Genomic DNA, 15333 nt, shown 5'->3' with positions numbered 1-15333 from the left:
ATTAATCATCAATCTAATGTCAACTGTGGAAGAGAGGGGGCAGCACTGTGCCGCAGTGGGTAGCACTGCAGCCTCACGGCGCCGAGGTCCCAGGTTCGATCCTGGCTCTGGGTCACTGTCCGTGTGGTGTTTGCACATTCTCCCAGTGTACAAGAGCAGAGATTGGGAATTCTGCGGTGAGTAACTTGCCTCCCAACTCACCGTCTGCAAGACAGAAGTCGGGATTGCGATGGAAACTCTCCACTTGCCTGGATGAGTGCAGCTCCAACAACTCTCAAAGAAGCTCATCCAGGACAAGACACCCCATAACTTAAACATTCACACCTTCCACCGCCATCACACAATGGCAGCTGTGTGTACCATCTACAAGGAACTCACCAAGGCTCTTTTGACAGAACCTCCCAAATCTGTGACCTCTACCAGTTAGAAAAACAAGGGCAGCAGATACATGGGAACACCCACCAACTGAAAGCTCCCCTCCAAGCCACTCACCTAGAAATGTATCGGTCGTTCCTTCACTGTGTTTGGTCAAAGACCTGGAACGCCCTCACTAACAGCACTGTGGGAGTACCTACACCACATGGACGGCAGCTGTCCAAGGTGGTGACGGCGCACCACCACCTTCTCAAGGGGCAATCAGGGATGGGCAATGTATGTTGATCCTAAGGCTTCCGCTGGCGGCTATGAAGGAGTAAGTCGCACATTTGGTGGCTCCCGCTCTGGTCGGACTTTTGGACCTCTCCCCCGTTTTTCTACCGGGCTTGAATTCTAAAACGGATATTAGTGGCAATTGTCCACTGAATTCTCACTTCGGTGCATGGAGAGAAGGTCTAGAAGATTTCGTAAGGGCAGAAACAAAAAGACAGAGAAGACTTGGGCTGTAGCTGCAGCAGAAGACAGCATGGCGGAGGTTCGGACCTCGGGCTCGTCGACCCAGCAGTCTATGGAGCAGCTGATGCAAGTCATTCAGGAAGGCTTGGACCCGATAAAAGAGTCGATTGAGCGGTTGGAGCATAGATAAGGAGCGCATTCTACAGTGGGCCAAGCAGACACGGAGCTGTAAATGGGACAATAGCATCCTGCGGGTTTACCAGGGTCTGAGTGGAGAGGTGGCCAGGAGGAGAGCAGGCTTCAACCAGATTAGGTCGATCCTTTTTAAGAAAAAGGTGAAGTTTGGACTGTTATACCCAGCCCGTCTCTGGGTCACGCATGAGGATCAGCACTTCTACTTCGAGTCTCCTGAGGACGCGTTGGACTTTGCGAAAAAGAAAGGGCTGGTGATGGATTGAGAACTTTTGAACTAGGCTGCAACATTCATGTTTTTGTTTTTTTTTCTTTTTGTTTCTCTGTTTTTGTAAGAGGTTTCTCGTTTTGCGTTTCGTGGAAGATGTTTGTGGTGCCGTTTGCATTGATTTGGAACCAGCGGTAGAGCTGAGTGAGTTAAGGTTTTCATTTGCACTGTTGGCGGATGGAGGTGTGCTTATTTTTGATCTTGCTGTTTTTCTGTTGGGCAATTGTGTGGGGATTGTTTGATGCTGGAGTTTGTTTGTATGAGCGGGGGGAGGGTGGGGAGGGAACAATAGGTGGGAGACAACTGGCGCCGGGGATGGGGGCCACCAAGCTAGCTGGGCGAGCTAGCTCTCGGAAGGGCAGTGGGGGGTGAGCATATGTTTGGTTTAGTAAAGGGGTTGGGTTACAGGGTGTTGTTACTGGGGCGGCGGGGGGGGGCAAGTGTTCTGCTGACGAGGGAGGGACTTGAGCTGATGGACAGAGAGGAGGTTGGGGGTGGGGGCTGCCTGGGGTTGGACCGGTGGAGGCGCGGAGCACGGGCTGGAGGGGGGCCTAAAAAAGGTGATGGCTGATCGGCCAGGGGGGGGGGGGGGGGGGGGGGGGGGCGGGCAATGAGCCCCCAAACTAGGCTGATCACCTGGAATGTTCGAGGGTTAAATGGGCCGGTCAAGGGAGCACGTGTGTTCGCGCATCTTAGGGGACTGAAGGCAGACATGGTCATGTTGCAGGAGACGCACCTTAGAGTAACGGACCAGGTTAGACTGAGGAAAGGCTGGATTAATCAGGTCTTTCACTCGGGACTAGATTCAAAGACGAGAGGGGTCGCGTTCCTGATCAATCAGCGGGTGGTGTTTGAGGCGGGTAGAATAGTCTCGGGCGTGGGAGGTTGGTACATTATGGTCAGTGGGAAGTTACAGGGGGAGCAGGTGGTATTAGCAAATATACATGTGCCAAATTGGGATGATGTGGAGTTTATAAAGAGGATGCTGGGGAAGATACCGGACCTGGACTCGCACAGGTTGGTCATGGGAGGGAACTTCAACACAGTTATGGACCCTGGCTTGGACTGATCAAGCTCGAAAACGGGCAGGCTGCCAGCAATGGCAAAGGAACTAAAAAGGTTCATGGAGCTGATGGGGGGGGGGGGGGGGGGGGGGGGAGAGATCCATGGAGATTTGGGCAGCCGAGGGTGAAGGAGTTCTCCTTCTACTCACACGTGCATAAAGCGTATTCCCGGATTGATTTCTTTATTTTGAGCAGGGCCTTGCTGGCTGTGCTGGTGGACACGGGGTACTCGGAGATTACAATCTCAGACCATGCTCCGCACTGGGTTGACCTGCAGGTTAGTAAAGACAGTAACCAGCGCCTGCGACTGGAGGTTAGATGTGGGACTTTTGGCTGACGAAGGGGTGTGCGAGCGGCTGAGGAAATGTATTCAGAGCTACCTGCAGGTCAATGACACGAGGGAAATTTCAGAAGCGGTGGTGTGGGAAGCACTGAAGGCGGTGGTGAAGGGGGAGCTGATCTCTATCCGGGCCCATAGGGAGAAGGTGGATAGGGCAGAGACGGACCGACTGGTAAAGGAGATACTACAGATTGATAGGAGGGACGTGGAGACCTCAGAGGCAGGTCTTTTAAGGGAACGGCGGAGGTTACAGGCGGAGTTTAGCTTGCTGATCACAGGGAGGGCAGTGGAGCAGCTGAGAAAGGTGAGGGGGGCGAGCTACGAACATGGAGAGAAGGCCAATAGAATGCTTGCACAGCAGCTTAGGAAGAGGGAGGCAGCTAGGGAGACAGGGAAAGTAAAGGATGGCGATGGGAACCTGGTTGGAGATTCAGCAGGGGTGAATAAGGCGTTTAGGGATTTCTATAGCAAGCTGTACAGGTCGGAAACCCCTGTGGGGCTGGAGGGGATGAGGCACTTCTTGGAGGGGCTGAATTTCCGAAAGGTAGACGGGGAGCGGGTAGAAGGGCTGGGGCCCCCGATCGGGTTGGAAGAGGTAGTGGAGGGTCTGAAGGCCATGCAGGCCGGTAAAGCCCCGGGACCTGTACGAAAGATAAATGGCTTTTGCACTAGGTTTATGGTTTCATGTATATTGTTTATTTTGTTGTTGTTACTATTGGGCAGCACGGTAGCATAGTGGATAGCACAATTGCTTCACAGCTCCAGGGTCCCAGGTTCGATTCCTGGCTTGGGTGACTGTCTGTGCGGAGTCTGCACGTCCTCCCCGTGTGTGCGTGGGTTTCCTCCGGGTGCTCCGGTTTCCTCCCACAGTCCAAAGATGGGCAGGTTAGGTGGATTAGCCATGTTAAATTGTCCTTAGTGTCCAAAATTGCCCTTAGTGTTGGGTGTGGTTACTGGGTTAAGGGGTTATGGGGATAGGGTGGAGGTGTGGGCCTCGGTAGGGTGCTCTTTCCAAGAGCCGGTGCAGACTCGATGGGCCAAATGGCCTCCTTCTGCACTGTAAATTCTATGAAATCTATCCCAAAAATGCCTCAATAAAACGTTTATTAAAAAAAAAATGAATGTTGACCTTGCCAAAGATACCCACATCCTGTGAAGATATTATTTAAAAACTCCTGTTTCCAGCTTTTGGCCCGTGAGGGAAATCCAACAATTGTTGGCAGAGCGAAGACAGAAATCAGCTCCAGTTTAACATAAATATTACAGCAACGTTTGCAATAAATGCAAGATATTGTGATCAAATAAACTTTGAGTTATGACCAAACCCACAGTCTGTGTAATCTTCGCTTTGAGCAGCACTTCACATTGTAGCTGGGACGGAAGGAAATCTTTCTCATCCTCTGAACTTGGCAATGAATCTCACCAGCTGAAGCAATAAACTGACCAACTTCCGCAGCTCAATGTGATCCCCCACCTCAACGCCATACTCCCGCGCTCTCCCCATTCCCCTTGATGCCTTTAGAGTCTAGAAACCTATTTCCTTCTTAAATATATTCAGCGACTTGGCCTCCACAGCCCTCTGTGGTAGAGAATTCCACATCTATTAATAAAATTCCACATCTCACTCCTAATTGGCCTATTCCGTATCCTAAAACATGTTCTGGACCCTCCAAAGAGAACATCTCTGCATCCAGCCTGTCCCAGCCCCGTCAGAATTTCATACCTATCCCCTCTCATTCTTCTAAACTCGAGTGAACAGAGGCCCAGTTGACCCAATCGCTCCTCATATGACAATCCTGGCAGCCCAGGAACTCCAGGTGGGACCTCACCAAGGCCCTGTCCAGCTGCAGTTAAGACATCTTTGTTCCTGTACTCAAGTCCTCTTGCCATGAAGGCCAATACACCATTCGCCTTCCTAAGTGCTTGCTGCACCTGCATGCTTGTTTTCAGTGACTGGCTGAACACTCGGGTCTCTTTGTACATCAGCATTTCCCAATCTATTGCCATTTAACCATTACTCTGCCAGTCTGGTTTTCCTACTGCTGTGGACAACTTCACATTGATCCAAGTTATACTGCAACTGCCACTCACTCAACTTGTCTAAATTGCCTTGAAACCTCTTATCATCCTCCTGACTACTCACATTCCGACCAATTTTGTGTCATCAGCAAACTGGGAAATATTACATTTGGTTCCCTCGTCAAAACCATTGATGCATATTGTGAATAACTGCCCCCCCCCCCCCCCCCCCCGCCCCCCCTCCGAGTACTGATCCCTACGGGATCTCACTAGTCACTGCCTGCCACTTCGAACAAAGCCCATTTATTCCAACTCTGTTTCCTGTCTTCTAACCAATTCTCAATCCATGCCAGTATTGATGTGTTGGGTACTCTTCTACACAGACGAACCAACACGGTTGCGAATGGTACAACTCAGTTTTATTGCTAACATATATTTACAGTGGTAAACTGGTTACTGAGGTTCGATCATAACCCTAGAATCTGTGGACCTATTCTTAATATTATCTTGGAGTGGCACTCAGCACATGGTGGATGTCTGAGTGGCCTGTGCCCTGAGCTGTCTCCTGCTGGGATCCTCAGGAAGTGTCGTGTTCCCTGTTGTATAGTGTGTATGCTCTTGCCTGTGATTGGCTGTGGTGTTGTGTGTGTTGATTGTTCCGTTGATCTGTCCATCAGTATGTATGTGCTATGATGTTTACCTGAATATCATGACAAGTATATTACCCCTAATCCCATCTGCCTTAATTTTGTACACTGACCCCCTTCTGTTGGACTTTATCAAAAGCGTTCTGAAAATCCAAATACACCACATCCGCCGGTTCTCCCTTATCTATTCTACTTCGAGCTTCGTCAAACAGGATTTCCCTTTCATAGATCCATGTTGACTTTGTCTAATTCCGTTGACAATTTCCAACTGTCATATATTTTGTAATAAAACACTACCATTTGTCAGGTGGATGTACCTTTAAGAAATGGGTGTTTAGCAAATAGCTGCAGTGATGTCAGTGCGTGGGTGGAGCTGGGCTGTCTGTTTTGACTTTCGTTTTGAGCTGCAGTGTGTTTTTGGTTTCATTTTCAGAGGTGGAGAGCTGTATTCAAAGCAAGCAGCTGTATAATGATCTCTCTCTCTACAAGCTAAAGAATGTCTCCAGATCATTGATGATTTCAAAGTAATACCTGTTTCTGTAGAGCATTTAAACCGGTTGTCTCTATTTTACAAAGGATTTAACTTATGGATGTTGTTTGGGAAGTTATTAAGGGTTACCAATAGAATATTGTATTTGGGAAAGTATCAATGTTTGTAGTTGATAAGATGTTTACTGTGTGTTAATAAAATGTTAACTGGATTCATAGAATAAACATTGCTTTTGTTTTAAACATACTTTAGCTCTCTGTTGCACCACACCTGTAAAGTGGGCCCTTGTGCTCCCCATAACCAAAATCTATAAAAAGTTGTGGGTCAGGTGAATTCCATGGTATACTTTGGGGTTCTCTAAAACCTTGGCCCATAATACATTTTCCCTATGGCTGACGTTAGGCTAACCGGTCTGTAATTACCAGGCTAACCGGCTTGTAATCACCAGCGTCCAGTGGCGGTGACCAAGGACACCAGGGAGAACTCCCTTTGGTCTACCTAAAAATAGTGAGATGAGATCTTTTAGGTCCGATTGCGGGGTCAGACTGGGATCATTTTAACGCGTCACCCAAGAGCTGACACCTCTGACAGTGCAGCACCCCTTCAGTACTGCACTGGTATGTCTGCCTTGATTCAGGGCAGAATAACTTAATTCTGGGCTGCATATTTCAAATGATTTTATATTTTAAAAAATAGAAAGGGAGATCTGTTATTCTACAATCGACAGGCTTCTGTAATAGGAGTGTTGGCTGCAGCAAGATGGGTTGCACGTGATGTGAAATCAGAATACTTCAGGCAGCGTGCAATAAATCAGGGCAGAAATCAATCGCTTGCTTCTCAGACCACATCCAAATCAGAGGAGCCAAGAGAACTGGTGCGGAGGTAAATCCATCTTCGTTCACTGACCTCTCACAGTTCTGACAGCTTACCGTCAGCAGCAAGGGAAATATCGGAAAACCTCGAGCATCTCACGACACAGTGGATGGATATGGGATTATCCGAAAGGGAGGCTTCCCTCTCGGTTTCCGATGACGGAGCCATGATTTTCCCATCGGGTTGATTCCGGGAAGGAGTCCGAGGACAGGGCAAAGTTACAGATCAGCCAGGGTCTACTTATGTGGGCGGAGCAGGTCTCGAGGGGCTGGATGACCTTCGTGCTGTTACTGTGAACATAACCAAGCCAGAATTTTCTGGGGTATGGTGGAGACAGGGCATCGAGTACGGGTCAAATGAAGGGGTGGAGGAAAACAGCACAAATAAATTAAACACAATAGGGATGGCCTCATTCAGCCCTCCCTCTCTCACCAACATCCTCCAGCCCCTCAACTCTGGCTTCGACATCCCATAGTCCGTATGACGCAGTGCTGACGGTTCTGCCTTCAGCTCTCTTGCCCCCAGGCTCTGGACGTCATCCTCCTCCCTCGAGATTTTAGTGTACCTCTGATGTACGCCCTCCACCTTTGCCGTCACTTTTGTGTCCAAATACATTCTGATGACGTGTCTCGTGCTCCATTGAAGCGCTACATAAACTCCAGGTAAATTCTAGCTGCCCTGCCTCTGAGCCGGAAGCTCCGGCTTCGAGTCCCATCCCAGGACGTGATGGCCACGGAAGGTGCGTTGGTAACGCGGTTAAACAGGCAGAGTGTCAACCTGCAAAATCCTTCCAAACACACGTTGATGACTGGCGGCAAGAGCTGGACAGGTTCGTGGTCAGCCCTGCGACGCCAGGAACATGGGAGTCTCCACCATCACTGCCCATAGCTCCGGATTACAACATGCACGTTACCACAGCAACGTGAACAGTTGGGGGAAGCTGCCTCCCTGCCCGACCTGTGGCGGAGATCACAGCACTGTGGGCCAGACCTGCCTTCAGACAAAGAACTGAAGATGATTTTTAAAAATTCATTTACAGGATGTGGGAGTCGCTGGTTAGTCCAGCATTTATTGCCCATCCCTAGTTGCCCTTCAGAAGGTGGTGGTGAATTGCCTTCTTGAACCGCTGCAGTCCTTCAGGTGTAGGTACACCCACTGTGCTGTTAGGGAGGGAGTTCCAGGATGTTGCCCCATCGACAGTGAAGGAATGATCAATATATTTTCACGTCGGGGTGGTGAGTGACTTGGAGGGGGAACCTCCAGGTGGTGGGGTTCCCAGGTATCTGCTGCTCTTGTCCTTCTGGATGGTAGTGGTCATGGGTTTGGAAGGTGTTGACTAAGGAACCTTGGTGAGTTCCTGCAGTGCATCTTGTAGATGGTACACACGTCTGCCACTGTTCGTCGATGGTGGAGGGAGTGAATGCTTGTGGAAGGGGGAGAAATCAAGCGGGGCTGCCTTGTCCTGGATGGTCTCGAGTTTCTTGAGTGTTGTTGGAGCTGCACTCATCCAGGCAAGTGGAGAGTATTCCATTACACTCCTGACTTGTGCCTTGTGGATGGTGAACAGGCTTTGGGGAGTAAGGAGGTGAGTTTCTTGCCTTAGGAATCCTAGCATTTGACCTGCCCTGGTAGCCACAGTATTAATATGGCTGGGTCCAGTTCAGTTTCTGATCAATGGTAACCCCCAGGGCAGCACGGTAGCATTGTGGATAGCACAATTGCTTCACAGCTCCAGGGTCCCAGGTTCGATTCTGGCTTGGGTCCCTGTCTGTGCGGAGTCTGCACATCCTCCCGGTATCTGCGTGGGATTCCTCCGGGTGCTCCGGTTTCCTCCCACAGTCCAAAGATGTGCAGGTTAGGTGGATTGGCCATGATAAATTGCTCTTAGTGTCCAAAATTGCCCTTAGTGTTGGGTGGGGTTACTGGGTTATGGGGATAGGGTGGAGGTGTTGACCTTGGGTAGGGTGCTCTTTCCAAGAGCCGGTGCAGACTCGATGGGCCGAATGGTCTCCTTCTGCACTGTAAATTCTATGAAATCTATGATGTTGATCGTGGGGGGTTCAGCGATGGTAGTGATGATCATATAAATGCAACCTGCTGCTGTCAGTTTGTGTGGTGTTAAATTGTGGCTCAGCGAGCACAGCGCTAGCCTCGGAGACACAAGATTCCCGGTTCAATTCCCACGTCAGGACCCAGGGTAAAGCTCAAGGCTGACACTCCAGGGCAGTGCTGAGGGAGCCCTGCACTGCCAAAGGGTCTGTCTTTCAGGTGTTAAACAAGGGCTCCATCAGGTGCGTGCAAAGGATCCCAGGGTAGTCTTTTGAAGAGGAGGAGGGGCGTTTCCCCCTGGGGATCAAACTGATACATTTCCCCAAACCAAAGAACAAAGAGATGATCTATCCGGTCGCTGTCACACTGCCAGGCCCGGGAGCTTGCTGTACACAAATTAACCGCCACATTTCTGACATCGCTACAAAGATACCCTTGGGAAAAGTAATAATTGGAACACTGCTGATTCCGAAGGGGTTTGATGGGGTGCAGGCTGAGCGACTGTTTCCACTGGTCAGGGAATCAGGGCCACAGTCTCGGGATGTTGGGGGCGCCAACATTTAGGATGGCACGGTGGCACAGTGGTCTGCTGCCTCACAGCGCCAGGGAGCCGGGTTCGATTCCGACCTTGGGCGACTGTCTGAGTGGAGTTTTCACATTCTCCCCGTGTCTGTGTGGATTTCCTCCCACAGTCCAAATGTGTGCTGATTAGATGGATTGGATAAGCTAAATTGTCCCTAGGTGGGGTTACAGGGATAGGGTGGGGGATTAGGCCTGAGTGGGGTGCTCATTCAGATGGTCGGTGCAGACTCGATGGGCTGAATGGCCTTCTTCTGCACTGTGCGCATTCTACGACTGAGATGGGGAGAAATTACTTCACTCAAAGGATTGCGAATTTTCGGAATTCTCCACCACAGAGGCCGGAGGCTGCTCCATCATCAAATATATCAAAGGGCGGGGGATAGACAGTCCATTTGGAAATAGTGAGTGCGGGGGAAAGTGGAGTTGAAACCCAAGATCAACCACGATCGTATCACATCAGACGGAGACTGAAGGCTTGAGGGGAAAGCAGAGAAAGATTTGGGAAGGAAATGATCCTATTCCAAGATGGAGCAGGTCTGACAGGCTATATGATCTACTCCTGCCCCTGTTGAGTGTGGTCCTGTATTACACTCGCTGCAAAGTGCTCTGAGACGCCCTATGCTCGTGAAAAACGCTACACATGTGCAAATGGCGGTTTTTGTTGAGCATTAAGCACACATCGGATTCACACAAAACAATCAACCGAGGCTGTGTGGGGAAAACAAACTCGGGGCTGAGGAGGGTTTTGCAGTACTCACCGTCAGACGTCACTAAGCGACTGGAGCAGTACAACACTCGCTGACTGTGCCACACTGGAAATCTCTGACACACCTGTCAAGCAAAGAAAGGAGGGTTTAGCGGGGGTATGATTTCCCACAGCATACTGAACACCCCCCCCCCCCCCCCCGATCCTCATCATACCCAGCCCCGAGCATCAGCAACCCACTGAGCGAATGAACAATGGATTTGTATCACTTTCAACCCCATAAAACGGACACCCCAGCAGCAGTGTCAGAGTGCTGGCTACTCACAGGTGGTGCTCTGAGCAATGTCACCATCAACATGTAGTGGAAGGCAAGGCTGCCAACTCTCCAGTCCTTTCAGGACGTGGTCTCCCATCACAGAATCCCTACAGTGCAGAAGGAGGCCATTCAGCCCATTGGGTCTGCACCGACCCTCTGAAAGAGCACCCTACCCAGGCCTGCCCCCGTGCCACTGGCGCTGTGAGGCAGCAGTGCTAACCGCTGTGCAGCCCTATCAGAGTGGAATGTCTGAAAACATTGAAAACCTAAACCCAGGTTTCTGAGGAAACATAAGAAATAAGAGTAAGGCATTCAGCCCATTGAGCCTGCTCTGTCATTCCGATTGGATAGAGGTCTGCACTCCACTTCCCAGCCTGTCCCCCATAGCCCCAGACTCTCTCAATCAATCAAAAATCTTGTTTCACTCAACTCTTCACAATGTATTCAACAGGCCAGGCCCTGGGGCAAGAGAACTCAAAAAGACCAACGACATCGAGAGACACAAAATGGCTCCATATCCCTGCCTTACATGGGATTTTTTTATTCCAGGCCTGTTCCTAATCTAGAACGGCCCGTAGGGAAAAGATCTCCTCAGCACATTCCTTGTCAAGAATCCTGTGGAATCTTATATGTTTAAGTACGACAAGGAAGGAAGGAGGAGGGGGGGTCACTGAGCAAGAACTGGCGGGTATTAAAAAAACATATTGCAGCAACCAGTTTTGGACCCGGATAAGAATTGTGAGTGATTAAAACTCTTGCGGATGGGGCGTGAGGGCATATATGAGCTCAACAGCTGTGTGGCGCTCGAATCTTCCCCAGCCATCATTCCTTCAATAATCATTAACCTGCTGTGAATATTGCTGATTGTGCACATTGATTAGCAATGCAATGCCGCAATCAGCGGGGTTAATGAGCCCTGTATAAACTGTGCGTGAGGGAGCTGAGGGAATGACTAAGGGAAGAAGGCAGTGCACATTTTAGAAGTCAAACATATAACAATGGCAGCAATAAAATTTGTGTTTTTAAACTCAAAATAATTGTCGCCGCCTACAGGTCAGGTGTTAACGCGACGGCCACTTGAGCCCTGATTTTCTGCTGCAGGGTGATGTGACAAAGAGCTGAGCTCCGTTGTTTGCCTTATTGAAGGCTGCAGGTTCAAACCCGCCCCAGACTTCGAAGTACAGAATAGGCCGGCAGCAGAGGGCATCACTGAGGGGGGGCCCCGCTCTGTCGGAGGGGCAGTGCTGAGGGGGCGCCGCATTACTGGAGGGGCAAAGTTGGGGGAACGCCATGATGGAGCGGCGGTGTTGAGGACGTGTTGCACTGGAGGTGCAGAGCTGAGGGAGAGCCATGCTATCAGAGGAGTATCATCAAAATTGGTCATTAAAAAAAAGGTTCCAAGAACATTAAATATCAAACAAAAGTCTTCATGTACTTAGCAGATCCACGAGAGAAAAACAGTGTAATAATTATAAACCACAAAACCGAAAGGTCATACACATCCGAACTTAGTTCCTCCAGTCCCGTATGGGACAATGGGTCAGCAACTCCCCCACCTGCCAGGTTGACCGCAATCCGCTCCAGCCCCACAGCGGTGTCCCGCTATTGAAGGTCCTTCTCAAACATACTTCTCCAGGTCTTCTTTAGCCGGCCTATCATCATCGCCCAGTCGGTGGTGCCCGACCCACCGTAGCTGTGCAATAATCATTGGGTCAGACGCTCGGGGTCCTGGTGAAAGGTCATTGCCCTGAAACGCCAATTGTGCTCCCCTCTCCAAAGATGCTGCCAGGCCGGCTGAGCGAGTCCAGAGTTTTATGTCTATTTCTACATTTCCAGTTTCCACAGGGAGGGGGTGGTGGCGAGCAGGCGGAACAGAGTAGGCAGTGAGGATGGAACAGCCCAGGTGGGCCAAATGGCCTTCTTCACCTGTATCGGGTGGGCCCCAGGTCCAGTTTTATTGGGGGCGGCAGTAGCTCCGGGGTTGCCTCGACCTGTTCCCCACCCCATTGGCTGTCTCCAGTTTGTCGGTGATCGGCACTCCCCTCATTAATGGAATGTGGCTGGGAAATATTCACATTCCCGAATGAATGCTACTCCGAAATAAATTAATGGATTGCAGAGGGCATGGATTTTTCCTCTCCCCCGGGAAAAGATAAGGGAGGCATTAAATACTCAGCATGGGAGCACAAGTGGATAGCACTAATGCTTCACAGCGCCAGGGTCCCAGGTTCGATTCCCGGCTGGGTCACTGTCTGTGCGGAGTCTACACGTTCTCCCAGTGTGTGCGTGGGTTTCCTCCGGGTGCTCCGGTTTCCTCCCACAGTCCAAAGATGTGCAGGTTAGGTGGATTGGCCGTGTTAAATTGCCCTTAGTGACCAAAAAGCTTAGGAGTGGTTATTGGGTTACGGGGATAGGGTGGATGTGAGGGCTTAAGTGGGTCGGTGCAGACTCGATGGGCCGAATGGCCTCCTTCTGCACTGTATGTTCTATGTTCTATGATTGGCTAAATGAGATTCTTGCCTGCATCACCGTTTGGAGCTGAAGGGGACTCGAAATGCAAAAGAGAGCCAGCTCTGCAGGGGGCGCCGTCTTCAAGGGAGATCGATCCATTAAACAGAGATTAAAAGAGGGTGGGGCAGGAAGGCAAAGAGAAGGTGGGCTGTAGGTGGAGACGTGTGCGCGAGAGCGGCCAATCTGAGAGAAGGAGCCGGAGACCGATTTTAAAAAACGCAGAAAAGAAAAGAAAACAGTGGGAGCTGTTGTGCGCATTAATATTTTATCAGGTAATTTTATGGCTCCAAGAGTTATCTTGAAATATTAAATAACCCCAAGAACCCAATATCATGCAAAAGCTAACTAATTCGCTACAATCTGGCACTGGGGCTGTGAATCGGCACTCTTGGGTAGGGAATGGATTTGTAGAGCTGAATAATAATTACACTTCGGGTTCCTGAGTACTCACCAGAGAGAAATTAATCTGTGTTGGTTTGAGTGGGAATCAAAAAAGGTCTTCAAAGGATGGCGGGTACCTTTGCAGCCCACAGGTTAAGGTGCAGCTGGCCAGGTCCATGAGGGAGAAAGGAACAGAAAGAGATGAAGGAATGTGGAGGAGGCTCGTGTGAACCACCAACACCAGCAGAGACCAATTAAACCCAATACCGTGTAAATTTCACGTATAAAAGATCAAAACTCAATGTTATTCCTGCCTGCACAGCAGCTCTTCCCAAGGGATTTCCACCTCCCATCATTTCCTCTTGGGTGACGGGGGAAACCATCGCTCTTAGTCTCAAAAGTGAAGGTCATCGGTCTATTTCACGACTCGTTCAAGGAACAAGATAGAAGCCTTCAATCTCGGTCTGGCTTTGTAATGTGAAGCTGTGGTGATGTGATCCACTCTCCGTTTGTCCTCCCCATTTTTCCCCCTTTCCTGATGGGAGGGCAGCAGTGAGCTTCATTTCCTGTGGTCTGGTTCGACTTTTAAACAGCTCTGGATTGATCCTCTCGCGGAGCTGAGGGGGCCAGGTGTGAACATAGTCAATCTGACATGTGTAGCAGGTTCACTACAGGCGGAAACTGATGGTAATGGTGACTATCACATGGGACCCAATGGAATAAAGTGCACTGCCAGCCAAAACCACGACCAAAATATTTGCCGCTTCACGCCAGTGATGGTGAGGGAAAGAACAGGAAGCAAACACCATCACTGAACACACCTTTTCCCTTTCGATAACTTTGCGCATAATCTATTATTTGGAATGTCTCACTCCGGGAGGCCATTTACAATGGGACGAAGAAAAGATAAAGAACGAGGGGGGGGGGAGAGGAAGAAACACTTGCATTTGTAGAGCGCCATTCCTGCCCTCAAGTCATCCCGAAGTGTTTCACAGCCAATGGGGTAATTACAAGGAGTAATCACGGTTATTACACTCCAGGGAATCTCCAGCAATCAAAACACTATTCCATTAGCCCTTTATTTGTAACCAAGTAAGTGGCTGGAATGAATGATTATCTCACTCTTTTATGACACCTTAATTATAGCTTTATTAGGCACCCTGCCTAAATGTATTTTAAGCTAGGGTTTTTAATTGGCTAGCAGACGAGAATCCCAAATTTGGAAGAAATTTGTAGAAATGTGAGGAAAGGTACTTCTAATTCCAATTAAGCAACACAATACTGTTCAAATGCCACTTATATATAAAGTTAACAGAACAGGTTACTTGCCTATCTGTGTAGAGACCTTTGGAGAGAGATCCTTTCAAGAGCAGATGCAGTGCACCTTTGCTCAACCTAACAGCATTTGGCAAAACTGCTGTTCAACTTAAAATCCTATAACAGATTGCAAAGCTACAGGCAGACCTGGATCCTCCCATTACCTCGATCACCTATCCCATTAAGTTCCAGGACTTACTCAGCTAGGACTAAATGCAACTGCCTAAAATTATCTACTCTCCAGGGAATCTCCAGCAATCAAAACAATATTCCATTAGCCCTCTTATCTATAACCAAGTGGTTTGACTAAATGGTTACCCCACTCTTTTACAACACTTTAATTGCAGCTTTAGTAGACAGACTGCCTGTATATATTTTAAACCAGGGTTTTTAATAACATTACAGCCGCAAATATGAAATATAATATCTAATGATTTCTACATTCATCACATAATGTTGTAAAATTATATTATTATTATAAATGCAGTGGTAGCCAATTTACACAAAGAAAACTGCCAGATAAAACAAAAAAATAAATGAACACAATGTTTCAGTGACATTAGTTGAAGGGTATAACTGCTGAGAGCATTTCACGAGAACGAGAAAAAGAGAAAAAACTTCAAGCACCATTTATCAGCCCCGGCCACAAATTCATTTGGACAACCTAAATCTAGCTCCAGTGGCGTAGAGGTCCGCGGTTAAACAACACAGGTTGATTGGAATGCAACTTGGAAAATTCAACAGCAT

At 49.1% G+C, this 15333-nt stretch overlaps 1 protein-coding gene across 1 annotated transcript in view; it reads right to left on the bottom strand.

The window, feature by feature from the left end:
- The window catches only part of mcu (mitochondrial calcium uniporter), a 140123-nt gene that overhangs the window by 22642 nt on the left and 102148 nt on the right, over positions 1–15333 (bottom strand). Inside the window, exon 2 of the mRNA XM_072491470.1 lies at positions 10114–10186. Coding sequence (XP_072347571.1) covers positions 10114–10186 — 73 coding nt within the window. The remainder of the gene's footprint in view (positions 1–10113; positions 10187–15333) is intronic.

This window comes from Scyliorhinus torazame, chromosome 28, assembly GCF_047496885.1.
Source record: "Scyliorhinus torazame isolate Kashiwa2021f chromosome 28, sScyTor2.1, whole genome shotgun sequence".
Taxonomy (NCBI): domain Eukaryota; kingdom Metazoa; phylum Chordata; class Chondrichthyes; order Carcharhiniformes; family Scyliorhinidae; genus Scyliorhinus; species Scyliorhinus torazame.
The sequence above is the reverse complement of the archived record's forward strand: the minus strand, read 5'-3'. Positions and strand labels throughout refer to the sequence as shown.